The sequence below is a fragment of the Pavona decussata genome, unplaced genomic scaffold (genome assembly GCF_977016875.1).
Source record: "Pavona decussata unplaced genomic scaffold, jaPavDecu1.1 SCAFFOLD_127, whole genome shotgun sequence".
NCBI classification, from domain to species: Eukaryota; Metazoa; Cnidaria; class Anthozoa; order Scleractinia; family Agariciidae; genus Pavona; species Pavona decussata.
The window spans coordinates 1,253,825-1,275,744 of record NW_028145541.1 but is presented as its reverse complement, the minus strand read 5'-3'; the positions used below and the strand labels follow the sequence as shown (position 1 = coordinate 1,275,744).

Below are 21,920 nucleotides of genomic sequence, written 5' to 3'. Positions count from 1 at the left end.
GATGAACAAGAGGAACAGCTAATATGTTCTCTATTGTTTCTACGAAGTTTCATGACATGACTTGAGGTCCCCTTTTATATAAAATTCGTTTCGCTTGTTTGTTTATGTTCACGTTTGTAGTTTGAAAGGAAATAGGAGATGGGCACCTCCAGAAAAGAATTAGAAGAATCCGTAGAAATTCCAGCATAAGAAGCAAGCTTTTCACTTGAATTCTGATTTCAATTTGCAACAAAAAATGCGAAGAGAAAAGTAATTCAATAACGCCGGAAGTAAGTTAGAGGGATGCGAGATTTTTAGCGCTGGATATGGTATAAAAATAATTGGTTCAATTAAGCTAGGAATCTTAAGGCTCAGAATGGTGGATTAGGACGAAAGTTAACGATGAATGTTGTTTATAGAATGTACAGCCGTCTTCACTTTCCAAAGACTGAGAAGAACAGGCGCCTGTAAATAGGGTGACAGTGGAAAGCAGCGTTCGAGAAAGCTTTTGTTAGACTCAGAAACTCTGACAGCTTATTAAGGGTGGGATGCTGGACGAAAATATCATCGGAACAAACAACATTTTGGAGCAGGAATGCGCGCAAATATTGAAATCTTCTCGACAAGCACATCAGCCAAACATATGAAGTTAACTCACACCATGCAAAGGGAATCGAATGTAGATTCGGAACGGCGGTATGGAGCGAAATTTAACCGTGATAAGTGAGATTCGAAAATTCATTTTGGTTTCTTCAACAAATCAGACGGCAAATAAATTCAAGTTTTGATTTACCAATCGGGCAAAATTTACATATATGTGTATCGTATCTGTTGACAAAATGACATTGCAAGGATTCAATGCACCTCTTCTTAAAATGTTAAGATCTTTATTTTCTAGAACTGTGAAAACCATAGGCTGTTTCTCAGATCACACTAATGCTCACAACAGAAGACTGACCCAGATTAACGCAACTTCTAACAAACACGGCTAAAAACGTTTAGTAATGAAGGTTCTGTAGAATTCAAATAGAGATAGCGTGACCTTTGTTAACAACGAACACAACGAGCGTGACAGTCTTACGTAACGCTTTCTATTTTTATCGTAATGCATTTCACGAAAAATAACTTGTAAGCCTCACTTCCGCTAATTTCAAAAATTATGAGTCATAAAGAGAAAATACTGACTCAGTCCTTGTAGACTTTCTGAGTATTCTCAACAATCTCAATCATTTCTGACTTCTGACTGCACCGTCAAATGGCTTTTCAGCTAAGCAGCATCGCTGTTTTTATCGCGCTGTTGTACTTTTCAACCTGTGGATCCCAACCAACAAAGCCCCCCAAACATGGCGAGATCCACCGCGCTAAAAGTGAGATCGACTCGCTGATTTTCAAGTTGACTCTGGATTTGAACACCTTCAACGAAAAGAAAAATCTTGCCGCAACAATGCAGAAAGACGCCGACAAATTGGCTCGAATCGCCGAAGACTGAAGAAATCGCCTTGTTGAAACCAGTTCAGCGCCTTCTGGAAAAACTTGCAAAAGGAAACACTTCGCATGGATATCCGAGCTGTATGGCGAAACGGAGAGCAAAAATACAAGTACGAATTGAGGCGACAGGATCCTCTCTGCCTAAACACTACACTATAGCTGTGCCAGGTATGAAATTTTGGGATGTTGTATTATGTAAGGAAATATTCTTCACATTTTTGACGGCTAAACATGGAATCAGCTGAAAATCTGTCAAAAAATTTGCAATGAACAACATCCAAAAAGGCGACGGTACTTTCTTTGGTACTGCTTACTTGCTGTACAACGTGGTTCTAGCTTTTGATTTTGTCGATGAAATACTTGTCTGTGGTGCTGTTTATTATGCTGTACAAGGTGATTCTACCTTTTGAGTCAGTGGACTAAATCCTAAAGTGTGACCATTCAAATGAAAGCTACTGAGCAGCACTTTCCTGCGTACTTGTTTTTTAGATAACATAACTTTATTATATCACATCTAACAAAAAACGCAGCGCCAAATTAATTTAAAAGTAAGCATAAAAGCGTTATTATAAAAACTAAGATACACCAAAATAATAAAGGTTGTACAATGTGATTCTTACTTTTGAATCTGCATGGAAGCCTCAAGTGTGACCATTCAAAAACTAGCTCTAGTTTGGCTTCTTTTTCTCGTTTCCTTTTACTTCTCCAGCTTCCTAGCCATCCTCTCCTGAGAATTTCTTAAAGCATTTGAGGTGTCAAAAGTCCCTGTAACACTTTTAAGATATTTGTTACACTGATTGACATGAATTTTATTTTTCTCAGTTAATAACCGAGATCTGATAGATCGTGGATTAACACGTGACAATGGTGACGACTTGCAAGTCTATTACCATGACAACGGACAACGCCCCGTTCAAGTTGACCGCGTCATTAGCGGCCTGGGAACAACGTCTGCCACTGTCCAGTTCAGACTGCAGGCTCCTATCTCAGCCAACACTGTTGATGATTCCTCTTATTCCTTAGTGTTTGGTGCTGCGGTCAGCGGCAGTGCCATGGATAACCCTGACAAAGTGTTCGCCTTCTATGACGATTTCTCGAGCTCAACATTAAAAAAAGAATGGGTGAAAAACTGGGGAAAATGGAGCGTGCAAAACGGACGATTGCTAGGGAATACGATGCTGAGTAAAGGTCTGAACAGAGATCACGTTGAGATCGGATTGTATCTTCAGTCAGGTTTTCAGTGGAAAGACGTTGATGTAGAGCTGGACTTGATGGAGACTGGCAAAACAGCAAGCGCACCTGGACCATTTCTACGCGTCAGCAATGTGAACCCCAGCAAAACCACGGGATGGTGGTTTCAATACTACCCAGCTACTGGCAAATCTGTCGGCATGAGACCACAAGCTAATAATAAAGATGGCAGTTGGCAGTACAAAGGACAATTACCAACGCCCTTCAAATTAAACACATGGTTTCATTTCAGGTATCGAGTGGTGGGCGACAGATTCTGGCACTGGGCCAATGGGAAAGTTGTACAGGATAATGTTAAGGTGAGCAAGAAATGGAAAATAGCTGCAGGCACCCTAGGGCTGGGATGTCATAAGTCTACTCACAACTGCAAAACACTTTATGACAACATCAAGGTAACATTCCTGGTTGCCACTCCTCCTAACATCACCCTGGGAAAGATTCAACATTTCATTCCTACCCAAAGTTCTCTCCTGGGTGAAAAGAAGCTTCCTGCTGACTCGTGTAAGCAGATCCATGATGCAAGTCTCGCCAACAACAAACCACGCGCCAAGAATGGCGTTTATTGGATCAAGACAGACCTCCAAGGAAGCGCAGCAGTGCAAACTTACTGCGACATGAAAAATGGTGGCTGGACTCTCGTGGGCAAAATCAGCGGAAGAGTGGGCAACATTTACAACACATGGCTGGTGTCTAACCACAACACTGCAGCGCTGAAGACTTCAAAGATCACAAAACACAAACAGTTTGCCTGCATTGACGCACGCAGTTTGGCAGTAGAGGAGGCGCCCATGGTTCTGCTGTCCAGCGGTGAGAGATTGGATGGTTTGGGGAGCAAGTGGGTGATGTGGCGGTTGCCTGGTGACAGAGAAAAAGCCTCGTTTTGGAAACATTCTGTTGGATCATCAGCTGTGAAGGCGGCTGTACAGACACCTGTTATGGTGTATGCTTGGAATGGAAACAAGAAGGTCAGACTATTTCACTTGATTTTGCAGGGTATTTAAGCTCATGTTTTTCTCTGTTTTAAAACTGCAAATCTTAATGTTGAAATGTTTCATAACTGTTGACATGTAATTTCTCGGGGTTATGCGTTGTATTTTCCTTGAATGATGATACATTTTCCACATATAAACGCCGCCCAGAGTTCTGAGTCAGACGGGAAATAAAGGTTTTTTGTCGGAACCTTTATTGCAGTTGTTTTGGATACCCGAATGCTTATTTCCAAAAAATAAAAGCAAACAAACAATTAAAAAGGCTAAAAGAGGTTTTTTTTACAGGTTGTGCCTTCTAGAGTCATTTGTGTGAGTACGACTAGTTTTTTATGCGTATCCGTCAGCTACAAACAAAAAAACAAATATGGCTGGTGTTGAAGGCTATATATCTTAAATTGTAAGGCGTATTTTGTGGATATGCGTGAGACACGATGGTTGGTCTGAAAAAACGTGAACCACCAAACACTGCCGAACAAAAGACAATGGGGAAAGATTTCTTTCATGGTTTCTCTCATATTTTTAACACAGATTTGCAACCAGAACAAGTTCGGGATAATGCCTGCAGTTTCACACGGAGGATCATATCCTTATGCCTCATTCAACACAGCTGGTAACACAAAAACAAACGACTACTGTATGGCTGTGGGAGTAATGTGCAAAGGCTCCACTGCCCATGGCTGGTCACAGGGTGCCGATGGTTACGACAGTCCAAGCAGCGATTCTGATTGGCCAAACAGATCATACTCGCACCAGTCCCCGCACTTGACGGTCTGGCTCAAGTAGCATTTTTCTGTTTGCTTTGCGAGTTTATAGAAAGTTGGTGAAAGTCTTAATTCCTTGAGCTAGAAAAGAAACGGACATTTAGTTCATTAGATTTTGCTGTGAAGTAAGGAAACGTCTGTAACTGACAATTTTCACTTAAACATTTGATCAAATTATTTTTAGAAAAGCGATTATCCCATGATTATTTAGCAAACTTGAAGAAAAGCTGATTTTTGTGATCTTTTGGTAAAGAAACAGAGATTCAAGATCTCAGGAAACAGAGTAGATACTAAACAAAGATTTTATGGGATAAATAAAAATTTTGTTGCAGGATTTTTTTAAGGTGTTGTTGAAGTAAATTTAGTTTCGTTTCTGCGCAAGCTGTGCTATGCTGTATGAAAACCAAAAACAAAAAATCAATAAAATGGTGTTGGGTAAAATTTGTGCAGTCTTACTTTATAAAACAAAAAGTACTATCATATACTATGCTATTAACTCTTCCATAATTTCTCCCTGTCAAGGGTTTTTTCACGCTTCCGGTATTCATGAACAGAACCACTAGCCAACAATCCACGCGCGCTAGGCAAGTTCCTGCGAGGAGGGAGACTTTCGCGCGCGTTCGTGAATCCGTATCATCCCTGATGGACAAGAGGAACAGCTAATATGTTTTCAATTGTTCCTACGAAGTGTAATAACATGCCTTGAGGTCCCCTTTTATATAAAATTCGTTTAGCTTGTTTGTTTATGTTCACTGTTTATTTTAAGAGAGAAAAGAATAAATTTATCTCTCGCTAAATTTTGGGAGATAGGCAGCATCAGACGAACTTAAGCCAAATTCAAAAGCCCAAACTGCCGGTTTTAATGTAAGAATTGACCAAAAATTTACATATATTTATATCTCAGTTGACAAAATGACATTCCTTCAGCAAATCTGTCAGTTTTGATGTAAGGATTGACCAAAAATTTACATATATTTGTATCTGTTGAGAAAATGACATCGTAACGATTCAACACACCCCTTCATAAAATGTTACCGATTCGAGCCTAACAATGGAGGAGATATACAGCAGGAATAACAAGCTTGTAGATAAATCCTTTAATGTGACGGGATGGTTCGAGAAGGGACAGCGTGAATTCTGGAAATTGGTGAGTTTGTAATATAAATGAAGGCATCGTACACGCATGACCGCGCGCGCATAAAATGCTTCAGGCAGCCGGGGAGGGTAGAATCAACCAAAATTTACATACACCTCGTGTTATGGTATTGATTAAACCTTCCGGTTTATAAAGTAGAACGGACTATGTCAGCTAAAATCATGAATTTTATGAGAAGAGCGGACACAAATGAATACTGAACGACAACATTGCACCTTTTAGCGCCTATGGCAATAGACTGTAAGCGCTATAGTTTTTCAATCAATGAATCAATCAACCAATCAGTAATTTATGTTAACACGTTACGTCTAGGATGTTTAAAAACTCGTTCAAACTACGAACGTGCATAAATAAAATGTATGATATCACACATTCACATCACTCGATATAAAAAGTTACAAAAATCGAGTAATGTAAACTATAAACCTATACAAAAACGTCCTAAAAATTTACAATCACAAAGTTCGCTTTGAAAATCATTTACATAGCTTGCAACACAAATGGCGAAGACAAACAGTTCCATAGCTTAGATAACAAATAAGTAAAGGAATTCTTCTTGACTACTGAAAAGACTGAAATAAGGAAGTTCTAACGTTGAGCCTTCACCTCTTAACCCACATAAGGTTTGTTAAGGTTCCGTAGACATTACTACAGTATATTAACAAAATACTGAAAGGTGGCCTTTTGTGACTAAAAACACACCATTATAAAAGTCTTGCGTGACATTGATATTTTTATTCAAATACATTTCACGAAAAATAACTTGTAAGCCCAGCTAAAGGCTTACATCTATGAGTCATCCAAAAAATTCCTACTCAGTCCTTCACCGACTTGCTAAGAATTACAATCCTTTAACTACGCCGTCAAATGGCTTTTCAGCTAAGCAGCATCGCTGTTTTTACCGCGCTGTTGTACTTTTCAACCTGTGGATCCCAACCAACAAAGCCCTCCAAACATGGCGAGATCTACCGCGCTAAAAGTGAGATCGACTCGCTGATTTTCAAGTTGACTCTGGATTTGAACACCTTCAACGAAAAGAAAAATCTTGCCGCAACAATGCAGAAAGACGCCAACAAATTGGCTCGAATCGCTGAAGAAGAAATCGCCTTGTTGAAACCAGTACAGCGCCTTCTGGAAAAACTTGCAAAAGGAAACACTTCGCATGGATATCCGAACTGTATGGCCGGGCAAGGAGGGAAAATACAAGTACGAATTGAGGCGACAGGATCCTCTCTGCCTAAACACTACACTATAGCTGTACCAGGTACGAAATTTTACGATGTTTTTTATCAGCATTTTTTGAGGAAATACTCCTTACATTTTTGACGCCTAAACAAGGTTTTAGCCTGGAATCTGTTAAAAAAGATTACAAGGAAAAACATCCAAAAAGGTGACGGTGCGCTTTGAAACAGAACCAAAAAAATCAAACCTTAACGAAAAGGAGATTTCTTCATCCCGAAACGCTGACTTATTACCGATACACCGAAAAACGAGGTTGAACTTTCTAAGTATAATTAAGTTTTAGACAGATTGGCTATTTGGAGTCTGAATAAAATCCATAAGAATCACTATCAAATTAAAAACTTCTCCCGTTGTGCAGTACTTCCTTATGTTATTTTTTAGTATACTGTGTGAGATGATTCTGAGGCGTTACCCATCAAACGAAAGCAAATGAGTAATTTGTCACTTTTTGAGTCTGTGAATGAAATCCTAAACTATTTATCAATACTTCCTTTGGTACTGCTTACTTGCTGTACCACGTGGTTCTAGCTTTTGACTCTATGGATAAAATACTTTCCTGCAGTCCCGTTTATTACGCTGTTCAAGGTGATTCTAACTTTTGAGTCTGTGGATGAAATCCTAAAGTGTGACCATTCAAATGAAAGCTATTGAGCAGTACTTTCCTGAGGTGCTCTTTTCTAGATAACTTTACTACATCACGTTTAAGATATCTCTAATAAAAGACACAGCCCCAAATTAAAAAGGAAGCATAAAAACTCAGATACACCAAAATAACAAATGCTGTACAAGGTGATTCTATCGTTTGACTCTGTGCATGGAAGCCTCAAGTGTGACCATTCAAATACTAGCTCTTAGGTTCCTTTTTGTCGTTTAATTACGTTTCGTTTCTTCGTCAGAGATTCTCGCTCCCTAGCCATCCTCTCCTGAGAATTTCTTTAAGCAGTTGAGGTGTCACAAGTCCCTGTGACACTTTTAAGATATTTGTTCACTGATTGACATGAATTTTATTTTCCTCAGTTAATCACCGAGAACTGATAGATCGTGGATTAACACGCGACAATGGTGACGACTTGCATGTCTATTACCATGACAACGGACAGCGCCCCGTTCAAGTTGACCGCGTCATTAGCGGCCTGGGAACAACGTCTGCCACTGTCCAATTCAGACTGCAGGCTCCTATCTCAGCCAACACTGTTGATGATTCCTCTTATTCCTTAGTGTTTGGTGCTGCAGTCAGCGGCAGTGCCATGGATAACCCTGACAAAGTGTTCGCCTTCTATGACGATTTCTCAAGCTCAACACTGAAAAAAGAATGGGTGAAAAACTGGGGAAAATGGAGCGTACAAAACGGACGATTGCTAGGGAATACGATGCAGAGTAAAGATCTGAACAGAGATAACATTGAGATCGGATTGTATCTTAAATCAGGTTTTCGGTGGAAAGATGTCGAAGTAGAGCTTGACTTGATGGAGACTGGCAAAACAAGAAGTTCGACCGGACCATTTCTACGCGTCAGCAATGCAAATCCCAGCAAAACCACGGGATGGCGGTTTGAGTACTACCCACCTAACGCGAAAACTGTCGGCATGAGACCACAAGCTAACAACAGAGATGGTCTATGGAAATACAAAGGAAAGTTACCCACAGCCTTTACATTAAACAAGTGGTTTCACTTCAAGTATCGAGTGCTAGGAGACAGATTCTGGCAGTGGACAAACGGCAAACTTGTACACGACAATGTGCAAGTGGGCAAGGAGTGGAAAATAGCTGCAGGCACTCTAGGGCTGGGATGTCATAAGTCTCCGCACAACTGCAAAACACTTTATGACAACATCAAGGTAACATTCCTGGTTGCCACTGCCCCAAAGATCACCCTGGGAAAGATTCAACATTTCATTCCTACCCAAAGTTCTCTCCTGGGTGAAAAGAAGCTTCCTGCTGACTCGTGTAAGCAGATCCATGATGCAAGTCTCGCCAACAACAAACCACGCGCCAAGAATGGCGTTTATTGGATCAAGACAGACCTCCAAGGAAGCGCAGCAGTGCAAACTTACTGCGACATGAAAAATGGTGGCTGGACTCTCGTGGGCAAAATCAGCGGAAGAGTGGGCAACATTTACAAGACATGGCTGGTGTCTAGCCACAACACTGCAGCGCTGAAGACTCCAAAGATCAAAAAACACAAGCAGTTTGCCTGCATTGATGCACGCAGTTTGGCAGTAGAGGAGGCGTCCATGGTTCTGCTGTCCAGCGGTGAGAGAGTGGATGGTTTGGGGAGCAAGTGGGTGATGTGGCGGTTGCCTGGTGACAGAGAAAAAACCTCGTTTTGGAAACATTCTGTTGGACCATCAGCTGTGAAGGCGGCTGTACAGACACCTGTTATGGTGTATGCTTGGAATGGAAACAAAAAGGTCAGACGATTTCATTTGATTTTCCAGCGTATTTTAGCTCTTGTTTTCCTGTGTTTCAAAACTGTTGACATGTAATTCCTCGGGGCTTTGCGTTGTATTTTCCTTGAATGATGACATATTTTCCATATTTAAACGAGTTCCGAGTCAGACGGGAAATAAATGTTTCTTTTCGGAATCTTTATTGTAGTTGTTTTGGATACCCGGGTACTTATTTCCAAAAAGTAAATGCAAACAAAAAGGATAAAAGAGCCTTTTTTAAAACGTTATGGCTTCTAAAGTATGACTAGTTTTTTATGCGTATCGGTCAGCTACAAATAAAAAACAAATATGACTGGTATTGAGACTAGATCTTAAATTGTAAGGTATATTTTGTGGATATGCGTGACACACGATAATTGGGCTGAGAAAACGTGAACCATCCAACAAATGCCGAAACAAACACAATGGGGAAAGATTTCTTTGACGCATTTCTCTCCACTTTTTCACACAGATTTGCAACCAGAACAAGTTCGGGATAATGCCTCTTGCTGGACATGGAGGATCATATCCTTATGCCTCATACAACACAGCCGGTTACACAAAAACAAACGACTACTGTATGGCTGTGGGGGTCATGACTAAAGGCTCCACTGCGCATGGCTGGTCACAGGCTGTCAGTGGGTACGACAGTCCAAGCAGCGATTCTGATTGGCCAAACAGATCATACTCGCATCAGTCCCCGCACTTGACCGTCTGGCTCAAGTAGCATTTTTCTTTTTGCTTCGCTTTGCTTTGCGAGTTAATAGTAAGTTGGTGAAGGTGTTAATTCCTTTAGAAAAGAAACCGACATTTTAGATCATTAGGTTCTGCTGAAGAAGTAAGAAAACGTTTGTAACTGACATTTTTCACTTAAACAATTGATCAAATTATTTTTAGAAAAGCCATTATCTCCTGATTCTTAAGCAAAAGTGAAGAACCTTATTGTATGGTGTAAAGATTTCGAGAAAAGCTGATTTTTGTGATCTTTTGGTAAAGAATCAGAGGGTCAAGATCTCAGAAAACAAAGTAGATACTAAAGGAAGATTTTATAGGATAAATGAAAATTTTGTTGCAGGATTTTTTTAAGGTGCTGTTGAAGTAGATTTAATCTCGTTTCTGCGCAAGCTGTGCTATGTTGTATGGACAAAAATCAATAAAATGGTGTTGGGTAAAAATTGTGCAAAGTCTTGCTTCAGAAAACGAAAATTACTATCATATGCTTTTCTATTAACTCTTCCACAATTCCTCCCTGGCAAAGGTTTTTTTAACGCTTTCGGTATTCATGAACAGAACCACACGCCAACACTCCACGCACGCTAGGCAAGTTCCTGCGAAGAAGGAGACTTCCGCGCGCGTTCGTGAATCCATATAATCCCTGATTGACAAGAGGAACAGCTAATAAGGTTTCTATTGTTCATACGAAGTTTAATAACATGACTTGAGGTCCCCTTTTATATAAAATTCGTTTCGCTTGTTTGTTTAAGGTTATGTTTGTATTTTGAGAGAGAAAAGAATTAATTCATAAAGGATCATTTCTCTCGCTAAATTTTGGGAGATGGGCACCTTCAGAAAAGAATAAGAAGAATCCGTAGAAATTCCAACCACTTAGCATAATAACCAAGCTTTTCACTTGAATTCTGATTTCAATTTGCACCAGAAAATGCGAAGAGAAGAGTAATTCAATAACGCCGGAAGTAAGTTGGAGGGATGCGGGTTTTTTAACGCTGGATATGCTCCAAAAATATTTGGTTAAATTAAGCTAGGAATCTAAAAGCTCGGGATGGTGGATTAGGACGAAAATTAAAAAATGGATGTTGTTTATTGAAGGTACAGCCGCCTTCACTCACCAAGGAGAAGAATAGACGCCTGTAAATAGCGTGACAGTGGAATGCAGCGTTCGAGAAACCTTTTATTACACCCAGAAACTCTGACAGCTTATCAAGGGTGAGATACTGGACGAAAATATCATCAGAACAAACAGCATTTTGTAGCCGGAATACCGGCGGGCAAATATTAAAATCTTCTCAAGACGCACATTAGCCAAACATATGAAGTTAACTCACACCATGTAAAGGGAATCGAATGTAGATTCGAAATGGCCGTATGGAGCGAAATTAAACCGTGGTAAGGTCTGGTAGACGAATATCGAAACTAAAAGTTGCTTCGTTCAACAAATCTGACGGTTTTGATGTAAGAATCGGTGCTTTCAGTCGCAATCTGTGCCAGCATCCTAAAACTATATTTTTTGAATAAAGTTGTTATTGTTAAACCGTGGAAACAAGAGGTTCCTCTCACACTCTTCTGATTAACAAGTAACAAAGCTGCAAGAGTTAATTCCATCTTACAGTGAAAAAATATAAGAGAGTAGAAGACACAGATGTTGAGGTGAGGCTACCTCTGCACCCGCATTGTAACCAGGGTTTCAGAAAGTTTAAACGGCTGATGTGATGGAGATTCACAAAGGCTCTCAGTTTGTCGGCCTGATTTGTGAGACAACTTGAGATTGGCTGGTTCCAGCCAAATTCCTCGTCTGTCTGTCTGTAAACCACTCTGACCGGGTAAAGTCTCTCTTTAATAGGCGACTTCTGAGTTGCTGTGAACCTCATTGTTGAACCTCATTGTGCAAAGTTTTGATAATGAGAATTAGTTTTCATTCATATGCAAACAAAACCGATATTGATATGAAAAGCTTTGCACCCAGCCTCGCTTTCATAATGAGGTTCACAGCAACTCGGAAATGGCCTATTCTCAGAAAGGATCTTCTAGCAAGGTGTCACTAAACAGTCTTACACAGAGCACAGAGAAGACAAAACGGGTTTGTTGATTTTTAAATACATGAACGTGACGGAACAAAGCGTCATGACCATTCAAAAAATCTTCAAGAGATGCGTAACAGGTTCTTATGATGCTTTATAATTCGACCACGTTAACGTATTTGAATTAACAAACTCGCTTTGAACTGCATTATCCTGGTAAATTTAGCCGGAATTATGGTCAAATTTGACTCCTCTGTTCCCTGTGTTCTTATGGTACAATTACCTCTCTAACAGAGGACAGATGGAGTTAGTCATGGTGTAGTTTTTTTGTCTTGGAGAGAGTTGAGTTCATTGCGTTCACACCAGACTAAAACTCATTCAGATCAACAGGTAGAATTTGTGCTTCTTTGATCAGCAGCATGATGGAAATGGATGATGGGATGATGAGCCATCTTTGTTGGGTTAAAGACATGTGATGCTAAGTTTTGCTTGAATCAAATTTTTGTGGTTTACATTTTTTTAAAATCACAAAAGTTCGATGTTGCAAAACAGAAAGTTGTTCGTTTATTTGCCCTTTATAATAATAATAAATTAATAATAATAATAATAATAATAATAATAATAATAATAATAATAACCTTTATTTATATAGTGTTATTTCTACTAAGAAACCAATAACGCTTTACAATAATAATATGTGTAAAATATGTGATAACAATACATGAAAATAATAGATAACAGTAACACCTAAAATAAACTAAGGCTTTAATATGAATAAATGAATTTATAAGAAAACCGTTCCGACCAATGCTCCAAACCCTTAGTTACTTCAGTCTCCAAGCCCTGATTTGCTTAAAATTTGAGTTCTCTCTTTCTTCATTTTTTTTATTATTTACGATAATTCATGTAACTGAGCACAAGAGCAAATAAAGTTATTCTATTTATATATTCTATTCCGAATTCATAAAATTGAGTGCTGCATCTCAAAGACCTGAAAATTAGGATTATGTGAAAAACACGTGTTGTTCCAGAAATATATCCATACCCTCCCAAAGATTTTTTTTTGCGGGTGGGGGTGGGTGGGTTTGGGCCTTCCTTTGCACTTTCCTTTAAAATCTTCTAGCCTTTTGAGACTCCCCCCCCCCCTTCACCCTCGGAATTTTCAATGACATTCCATGGGGGGAGGTGTGGATATGTTCTTGAACCACATGTCAGTGTTAAGTTTGACTTTCTTGACAGTAAAAAAAAAAATAATAAAAAAAAATGTACCTACCACCCTTGGGAGCATAGGAGTAATTGCTTCTAGTATAAAGTCCTCTAGCCAATCACCAGCCCTGATTACAGTCATGTGACCTTGGACCATTTCATCAACTGTAGCATGTACAAGTTGGCTTGCAGATTCCCTTACAACCTCATTTATAAGATCAGCGGACACTTCCAAAAGAGGATCTCCTCTGGATAAAGAACTGCATGCCAAAAATAATAACAATGATAAATAGATAGAAAAAGGAAAACAAATAAGTATGCTCAGGTAACTCATGTTGGTGTTGAGTTCATGAACAAACATTTTTGTGTAATGGAAACAACACAATTGCAGACACCATGCTTAAACAACGAAACCTCACATTAACCCTTTGACCCCTAATATTATAATCAAAGATTAGGGAGTGCGTTTGATGATCTTGATACAAGGCTTTGTCTCTCCTTTGCCAAGTTGGTGATGATGTCATCTGCCCCTGAAAAATCTGCATGGGATGCCAGATGCCTGTGTAGAGCGTGTGACACGCGTGTGAGTGGTGCGTGACGCGAGATTGTCTATACCGTGAAGAATGCCGGGAAGAGCGAGGACGAACCATGTGCTCATGGCTGATGTAAGCGGACAGTACGCAGTTTGTACTTGTAATAAAACGTCGTTTGCAGTTTAAGCTTGTGGAGTGTGTAACACCTGTCCTAAGATCCATTCATTGTCTCACATGATCTTGACTCCAAAGGCAATAATTGCATTATTAGGAGTGCGTTCTTTCTACGTTGAACACAATCAAAGAACAAAAAATTCTCCTATCTTGTCCCAATACTTTTCCTATAAAAGTACTGGGGAGCAGTAATTTAAATATCAAGAAAATTAACCTTGGGTGATCATATCCTTAAATATTCTCATAACCTCAGGGAGTGAATTAAATCATTCATTGATATTACGAGGAGAAAATTGATGCTGATCACTGTTAGGGCTTAAAAAGGGTTACAGTGCGACGCACCTTACAGTGGCCACCCAACAAACATTTTTACAAGTTAGCCAATTTTATGAACAAGGAGGAAGATATCCTGATTGGCTAACTTGTAAAAAAAGTTTGTTGGGTGGCCACAGTAACGCGCGTCGCACTATAAAAGTTTACCAGACTTAAATAGGAAACTACTGTGCCCATCTCCCCTCCAATTGGTGGTATAACGCCAAATTTCCTGTCCTCCTGCAAATGTTAAAGGACATGATGAGGATTACCCATGACAATTTACTTAAAAAGAATTATGATGAAATGTTATTTCTAAGAAACAACTTACCTTCCCCCAAGGGAATAAAACATCCCAAGGGCAATCTCGTGGATTAAAGCAGTGACATCATGGTGAATAATTTCTTGGGAAACTCTCTCGCTTACTTTGTATCTGGGATCTTGGACAGGCTTAGATAAAATAAATAAATATACACAAAAAAATTAAATACATTAGTACTAGGTACATCATCAAAAGGAACTCTGTGCTGGACTTCAAAAGAGAAGCAGATTGAAACAAGGATTTGCAATGCAAGTTGTTTCTTCCTGACAAGTATTCTACTGCACAAAACATGTATACACATTGCAGATGAAAGATTACATAGAAGAAAGATTCTTGCAGTTATCTACACAACCAGACTGTTGCAAAAAAAATCTGAAAAATGTTTTTGGCTTGAACAGGATTTGAACCCATGACCTCTGCGATGCCAGTGCAGTGCTCTACCAACTGAGCTATTAAACCAAATGAGAGCTTGTTATGTTCTGGTTTCATAGTTTACCCGTGAAGAATAAATGAATATGAATATATACGAAAGTTGACATGTATTTGTTGTGGTTTAATTTTTTTGGTTTAAAATTTTTCAAACCAGTTTAATTTTTATTTTCTTTTCTGCAGTATTCATTACCATTAAATTTGAGACAATCTAAAAGGAAACAAATCAAATTGGTTTGAAAGTTTTAAACCAAAGATTTTTTTGAACCACAGCATATTCTTTACTAGCTCAGCTCGATCAGGAATGCACACATACCAGGAATTTTTTGCCAGAGATAACATCAATCAAGATATCTGGAATGATTTCTTCTGTTAGGAAGCTGTCAATCAGACCAGCGGCAAATCTTCTGGAATGTTTCTTGTCACACATATAGCGCCAGAGTGCAAACTGTGGACCCTGTTATAACGTGGCATACGGATATAATAAATTAAAAATTCCTCATTGCTGCCCAATGTTTTGTTATGACAGAGCTGTTTTACGTTTCAGGAAAAGTGGTAACATTATATTTTGTAGGGAAATCTGTTCACATCAGGGCTGTTGGTAATATTTGAAGTGGTTGGGGGACTAAAAAAACTAGCTCGGAAATTATTTTCCCTTAGTGATGAAATGCTTTGTTTTTCTGTCAGAGTAGTCACGGTTTCCACTGATCATAATAGCCACTCCCTGGGTCCAGTTCCATGTGCTAATTGAATCAGCGTGTCCGAAAATGTCCCCTGGGACACTTCTTAGGTCTCCCAAGGGACCGGAGTTTTTAACAACCATTTCCTACTTTTCAAAGGCTTTCCTCAAGCACTATATTAATTTTTTTGGTTGAAGGTTGTTTACTGAGGATGGGGAATACAAAGAGTCACTAGTCACCTGATTCAGAGATAACAGTAATCTATATACCTTTCTCACTTGCCAGCCTCTGGTGTATTTTTGAAGTACCACAGCTGCTTGAGACCTTGACATCTTGTTGGGAAGTCTAAAACAAAAGTGTCATTTTAAAAATAATAAATGCAGCCAACTCAAAAGAATACCAGCAGAACTGGCACCAACTGTCTGTTTTAGAGGTGCTAGCCTGCAAGCACCTGCTTTCAGATTTTTTTGGAACAGACTATTTTTCGGCTTTTGTTTTCTCCATGAGTGAAAGAAAAGCTGGAACAGTTGTCTGCTCTCACAGGCTATAGTTGTGCCCATCTCAAAGAGAGTTCAATAACAGTAAAAGGGCTGAATGAGTTGTAGCATCAACCACTTGAGTTGCCTGTTTTAGAACAAAGTCCATTACAAGAACTCAAGGTTATCTGCATGAAGTCCGAGCTCCAGCCCTATAAAAATGTGTTGCCACCAGAGTATAGCTACAGACAATGATTTGCCACTTAAAGAAATTGCCTCTTAATACAGAGGTATTTTTGCACAGTTTTTGCCTCGGCTGGTAAAGCAGATCAGGGGCTATTTGAATCCAGAAAGAAAATTGGAGGTAACAACACATACTTCAAACATAATTAAGCAACAATAATTGTTCCCCCCCCCCCCCCCCCAACATACACACACACACACACACACACACACTCCCCCATTTTCTTTTTGGATTCCAATAGGCTTTTTTCATAAATGAGGCCAACAAATGAGTATTTTATTTTCATGAAAATTAGCTTTACCAGCCTCAATGGCATATAAGCAATTTTTATTAGAATTTCTCTCCTCCTTAAGAAACCAAAGTTTCTTATACCATGCTGAGATGCACAGAACAGATGCGCAGTGGTTAATAGCAATTATTTCATGAATCACACATTTTCTTTTGTTATTCAACATCCTTTATTTAACTTACATACTTCATGAATATTAAACTAACTGAAACGATGGATTTATACAGATAAATCCCTCATTTACATTAGCAGTACTGCGAGAAACGCACACATCAGGTTGCTTCTATTGTTCTCCATTTCTCACCTAAGTGTGACGGTACTAATTAGCCGGCGTTTGTCCCCTTGAACAAAGGATCGCTATTCATGAAATAAGTCAGATAAATACCTCGAACGTCGGTATTAATCCATATACATGTATATGGATTAATACCTCCATTCTCGGTATTTATCTCTTACTTAATAAGGAAGCATACTCCTGAATTCACAGTTTTCAAGCATTTGGATTGCATTACCCTGCAACCATCATAGTTGGTGTTGCGGGATAGTTGCTTCAACGGTGATGCAGCTTCATCGCTGGAGGATTTGTACGTAGGAGTAATAATTTATTGAAGGGCTGAGAAAATAACTGACCTACCGGTATGTCAAATTTTAGGCCGTTTTTTTATTTGCTCAGATTTGTTGGAATTTTTGGATGTAACCTGCAATTCGATCAAAATACCTTGTCCAGTGTTTTGTGAATGGAAAATATGTGGCTTAATTTTCAACACTAAGTTAGAGAAAAGCAGCATAAACTTGAGCCAAGAATGTAATAAGAATGTAATTTGCAAATCACTCTCTCTAAACAAATGGAAACAAAGCATTGTTGATTTCTTTGTGTTGTTTGCATACAGTATGCCTGCATGCATTTTTCAGAGATAATTAAACAACAATAATTCCAGAAAGCATTAAAATATATAATTTGCTTTTTTTGCTTAATTATCTCTGAAAAATGTATCAGGTTTCTATTACCCCAATTTTGCTTTGGATTTTGATAGCCCTTGCGAAGATCTTTTTTTTTCCCGCATAGTGATAACTGCACAAAAATACCTTTGAATTAGTAGGCAATGTCCTAAAGAAATTAGCTCGGACCATCCGAAGATGAGCAGACCATATGCACAGAAGCAAACAAAGGCACCATCCTTAAAGACTCAGATTCCTTTCTTTATCTTTTTCTGTTTTGGTTAATTTTTCCTGTATACAAATATTTGTCATGAAATGACTTTAACAATATATTTTTGCAGACCTTACCTTCCACTTCTCTCATCAGGGAAGCCATTATTGATAACACCATATCCTGGCAGAGGTGCAAGCCAAGGAGCATACCCAGGGTGCACTGGGATCATGGGGAATGGATACATTACAGGGGGGTGGGGTGGGGCTGCCATGGCTGGGTCAGGATAGTAAGATGATAGGGCTGGGTAGGTATAATTTCCTTGATGACTTGGATAAGCTGTGTGTTCTTTTCTGCCATCCTTTGTCTTAGCTTGTGGATCCCTGGGAAAACAAACTTAACATAAAAAACCCTGAAAAAGTGGCCTATAAAATGACATGACGTTCATGTTTGTGGCTGCTTTCAAGGGGACATTTCAATCTAATTTTGCATAGTTGTTCAGTATATTTTTGGTGGTAACCATCGACCTTGTTCAGAATAAATGTTTTTAAATGGAACTCTTTAGTTCCAAAAAGATAAAGGATCGATTCTCCTGAGAAAATCACATGGTTTGTATTATTAAGAATGATGTCATTGATTCCAGACTAACAGCATGTTTGAGTATCTTGTTAATCAGATTGTTGTCTGCAGTGTAAAACCTGCCATGACAAGTCATACTTCCAGAAACAAAGTAGTGTTATATAATTTTGAATGACGTCTTGCCAAAGAAACCTCTAGTTTTTCTTCAAAACTGAAAGTAATTTACCACTTCACAACATACATTCAACAAACATGGTCTGTCAGGTATTCCAGTTGAGGAAGGTGCCGATACTTAAATATCCCTTCTCTACTGAAACACTCAATAGGTCACCTTCCATATCCAGCATATCGCTGTCCAAAAGGCAGTGGTGGAATAACAGTTAGCTTTCCGTGTTTTAAGTCTTGATCATAACTTGACTCTGCTGAGGCTGGACGGTTCTCAAGTTTGGGCAGATACTGTGGGCTAGGTGATTTCTGTGATGGTGGAAACTTCTCCCCCCTGTAAGATTCTGCAGACCAACGGCGATGGGTGTTGGAGACTGGGAAGGACTTGCCTAGCTTGGACCAGTCTCTGGTCTTTTCTCTGTCTCTTAGCCTATAGTAAACGCAAGGTTAATTCATGGTCACTAAATTATCATAATTTTGTCAATTTTTTTGTGAAACTGGAAAAGAAGTTTCTGAACAGGTATAAAGAAAAAAGAAAGATCCTTTGCCCACACTAAGACCACAATAATTAAGTTTAAGCTTATTTTATTTTGTGTAAGCCGAGAACTGTGTTAAAAAATCGCAATTTGTTGCAGCCTTACAATAAAAACATCTTCCAAGCTTCTACACAAAATTATGTAAGCTTAAACTTATACATTTTGCGACTCAAACTCTTTGAAGTTAAGATCTAGAGGGTTAATATGATAGTGATGTAGATAGATTTCCGCACAACCCCCGTGACATTGTGGGGTTGTGCGGAAATCTACCCGAAACTTCATGCAATAATTATTTTGAACGAACAGAAAGCGTAAAACAACAACAACACAACACACTTACCTCTCAAGAACATTTTTGCTGGGATTATATGCCGACATACTTCACACAGTTGAGTTGTCTTGGAAACAACATCCTTAATGTCAAAGCTGCAAATCTCATTTCTTTCCAGTATCACGTTGGAATTTGGAACTAAAGAGAAAGCCTCGCAGTATGATCACACTTTCTCTTGACAAACATTTCAAATAATGAAGAAGAATCAGGGAAAGTTTGCAGTTGTTTTCAAACATTCGTGTCCGCCATCTTGAAAAAAAAATTAATTTTGCCCCAGGTCCCTCTGGGTTTTTACGGCTGGGAGGCAGAGGGAGAGGACGAGGGAGAGTCAATCACATGATATTTTCGCAAATTTTGTTTATTCATTTGTTGCTCATTTGTTTATATTGTAGAGGTTATAAGTCTGGAAAGATGCCAACCATCGCTAGAGCTCAAAGGCTAGTCGTTGCCATGAAGAAGGAACCTTTAGAAGAAAGAACCACTGGCTGTGTTTGGAAGGACCACCGCAACAAAAGGATCTAATCACCAACAAATTGTACAACAAATAATGCAAAAAAGAGCAAGGCTAATTTAAATGTCTACGAAACATATTTTTCCAATATTTCGAAAGGCACGGCCTTTCTTCGCATAATGCAAAAAACACATTTACCTGATCGTTAGATTAGCCTTGCTCTATTTTTTTTATTTGAAGAAAGGCCGTGCCTTTCGAAATGCCTAAGTGCCAGTAAGTACCCCAAAATATAAGAACCTGTTTTGCCAAACTCTAAAAAAGTAGGTTCTTACACGCGGGTATTGGTCTTGCTCCTTTTCGCTTTATTTGTTCAGCGGAAAGCTATTTCGCTGAGAACGTTTTATGCTATACCTGGCGCTTTACTTTTAAAGAGAGGGCTTCATTTTTATCGAATGCTACAAAGCACTAAAATTGTCTCTTTTTATTTTTTTTTTCGTTGTTGTTGTTGTTGTTGTTGTTTTTGGTTCACGAGGCGAAATACGAAGGGCGATTTTGCTTTCTCTGCTACTAAGCAGAGGCCTCTTTTTCGTTGTATTCGCTGAATTGACGAATACAACGAAAAAGAGGCCTCTGCTAGCAGGGAAGATTTCACTGTGACACGAAGCCGTGACTTCGTTAATGTTGACCCATAGAGGCATGTGCTGGTCCATATTAAACCATGCGGTGGCCTTGATGGACTAACATGTTTTGGTTCCTGGAGTCACTCTCCACCCTCCTTCACCTCCATGGTTAAGGCAAGCTCTTGCAAGTAGTATGCAAACAGGTGCTCTTGTTTTATAGCTTTTAATTTTTTAGTCTTCTCATAACTCGCGTCAAAACCAAATAAAGAACCCTGCTTACGGATGTGATATGTTTTTTCTCTTCGCGCTGATTTCTTTGTTCATACTGACGAGCTTTTGCTTGTCTCGCCATTCCAAACCGAACCGCCTGGAATATCGGGAATACATTCCGCTCTTTTAGGCATAGTGCACAAGAGCATGTTCTTGTCTTACTGCGTTCGACGTAGAACTTGAAGAACGCACTCCTAATACAGCCGATTGAATTCGAGATTGTATGGGACAACGTTGATTGAATGAATGGATCTTGGGACGCGTATCCCCCGCAGATTTTGCAGGGGCGGATGAAATTGGCAAAGGAGAGAGAGCCTGGTGACATCGAACGCGCACCCCACCAGTCTTCGATTATTGAATAGTTTTATTTTGTTATCTGTTTGCTTTTTGGTTCCGTTATAATGCATTTGCTGTTAACACGAGCAAAATCGTCGAATTAAATGATCAACGAAAACTTCGTCACCTGAGAACACAATAACAAAAAAACCTTTTGAAGAGACTATTAACCCTTTAACCCTTAATATCAAAGCCTAAATTCTCCTATCTTGTACCCATACTTTTCTTATAAAAGTACTGGGGAGAAATTATTAAAATATCGAGAACATTTACCTCGGGTGATCATATCCTTAATTCTCATGAACTCAGGGGGTTGAATAAGCATTAATATTAAAAGGAGAAATTTGATACTGATCAGCCTCCCATACCGTCATTTGTAGGAGAATCGTGTCACTTCCATCTCTACAAATTTTCTGCAGTAAGTCTGAAAGTGTGATTTAAAACGACTGATCTTATGGGTCATATATAGATAATTCCTGGATCCGAATTGAGTAGAGTGTTACTCAAGTTAAACAATAGGAACAGAATGGCCACTCCGACAGACAAGGGCTTGAGGAGGGAGACAGCAATTTGACTTCAAGAAAAACCAAGAATGTGCCGACGTTACTCCCCAGAAACGCGGTCGCAAAACTTCGGGTTGCTATGGCAATCCCGAGATACAAACGACTGCGCAGGCTATAATAAAGAAAACAACGACAAAAAACACAACTGATCTGTAAAAAATTTAATGCAATGGACTAGCGATGAGTAAAATACAACTTCTTTT

The 21,920-nt window shown here is 39.1% G+C and overlaps 3 protein-coding genes across 8 annotated transcripts in view; 2 read left to right on the top strand and 1 right to left on the bottom strand.

Moving 5' to 3' along the window:
* LOC146469103 (uncharacterized) overlaps window positions 1-19,732 on the bottom strand; it is a 202,370-nt gene extending 182,638 nt beyond the window's left edge. For all 6 annotated transcript variants that reach the window (XR_014867297.1, XR_014867298.1, XR_014867299.1 and 3 more), the window contains exons 1-7: window positions 19,487-19,732; window positions 18,777-19,040; window positions 18,004-18,249; window positions 15,977-16,052; window positions 15,344-15,484; window positions 14,608-14,726; window positions 13,325-13,517 (exon numbers count right to left, since the gene is read on the bottom strand). Coding sequence is in view for 1 of the 6 variants with exons in the window: in XM_085123770.1 (XP_084979896.1) it covers window positions 13,325-13,517; window positions 14,608-14,726; window positions 15,344-15,484; window positions 15,977-16,052; window positions 18,004-18,249; window positions 18,777-19,040; window positions 19,487-19,524 (1,077 nt within the window). In the remaining 5 variants the exon portion in view is untranslated. The remainder of the gene's footprint in view (window positions 1-13,324; window positions 13,518-14,607; window positions 14,727-15,343; window positions 15,485-15,976; window positions 16,053-18,003; window positions 18,250-18,776; window positions 19,041-19,486) is intronic.
* On the top strand, window positions 1,536-4,898 carry LOC146469105 (uncharacterized). The gene is made up of 3 exons (XM_085123775.1): window positions 1,536-1,635; window positions 2,290-3,683; window positions 4,236-4,898. The coding sequence occupies exons 1-3, from the start codon at window positions 1,551-1,553 to the stop codon at window positions 4,488-4,490; spliced, it is 1,734 nt and encodes a 577-aa protein (XP_084979901.1). The 5' UTR covers window positions 1,536-1,550; the 3' UTR covers window positions 4,491-4,898.
* LOC146469104 (uncharacterized) lies at window positions 8,076-10,449 on the top strand. The gene is made up of 2 exons (XM_085123621.1): window positions 8,076-9,277; window positions 9,768-10,449. Exons 1-2 carry the CDS (start codon window positions 8,114-8,116, stop codon window positions 10,020-10,022), a joined length of 1,419 nt encoding a protein of 472 aa, XP_084979747.1. The 5' UTR covers window positions 8,076-8,113; the 3' UTR covers window positions 10,023-10,449.
* Window positions 19,733-21,920: the final 2,188 nt, after the last annotated feature.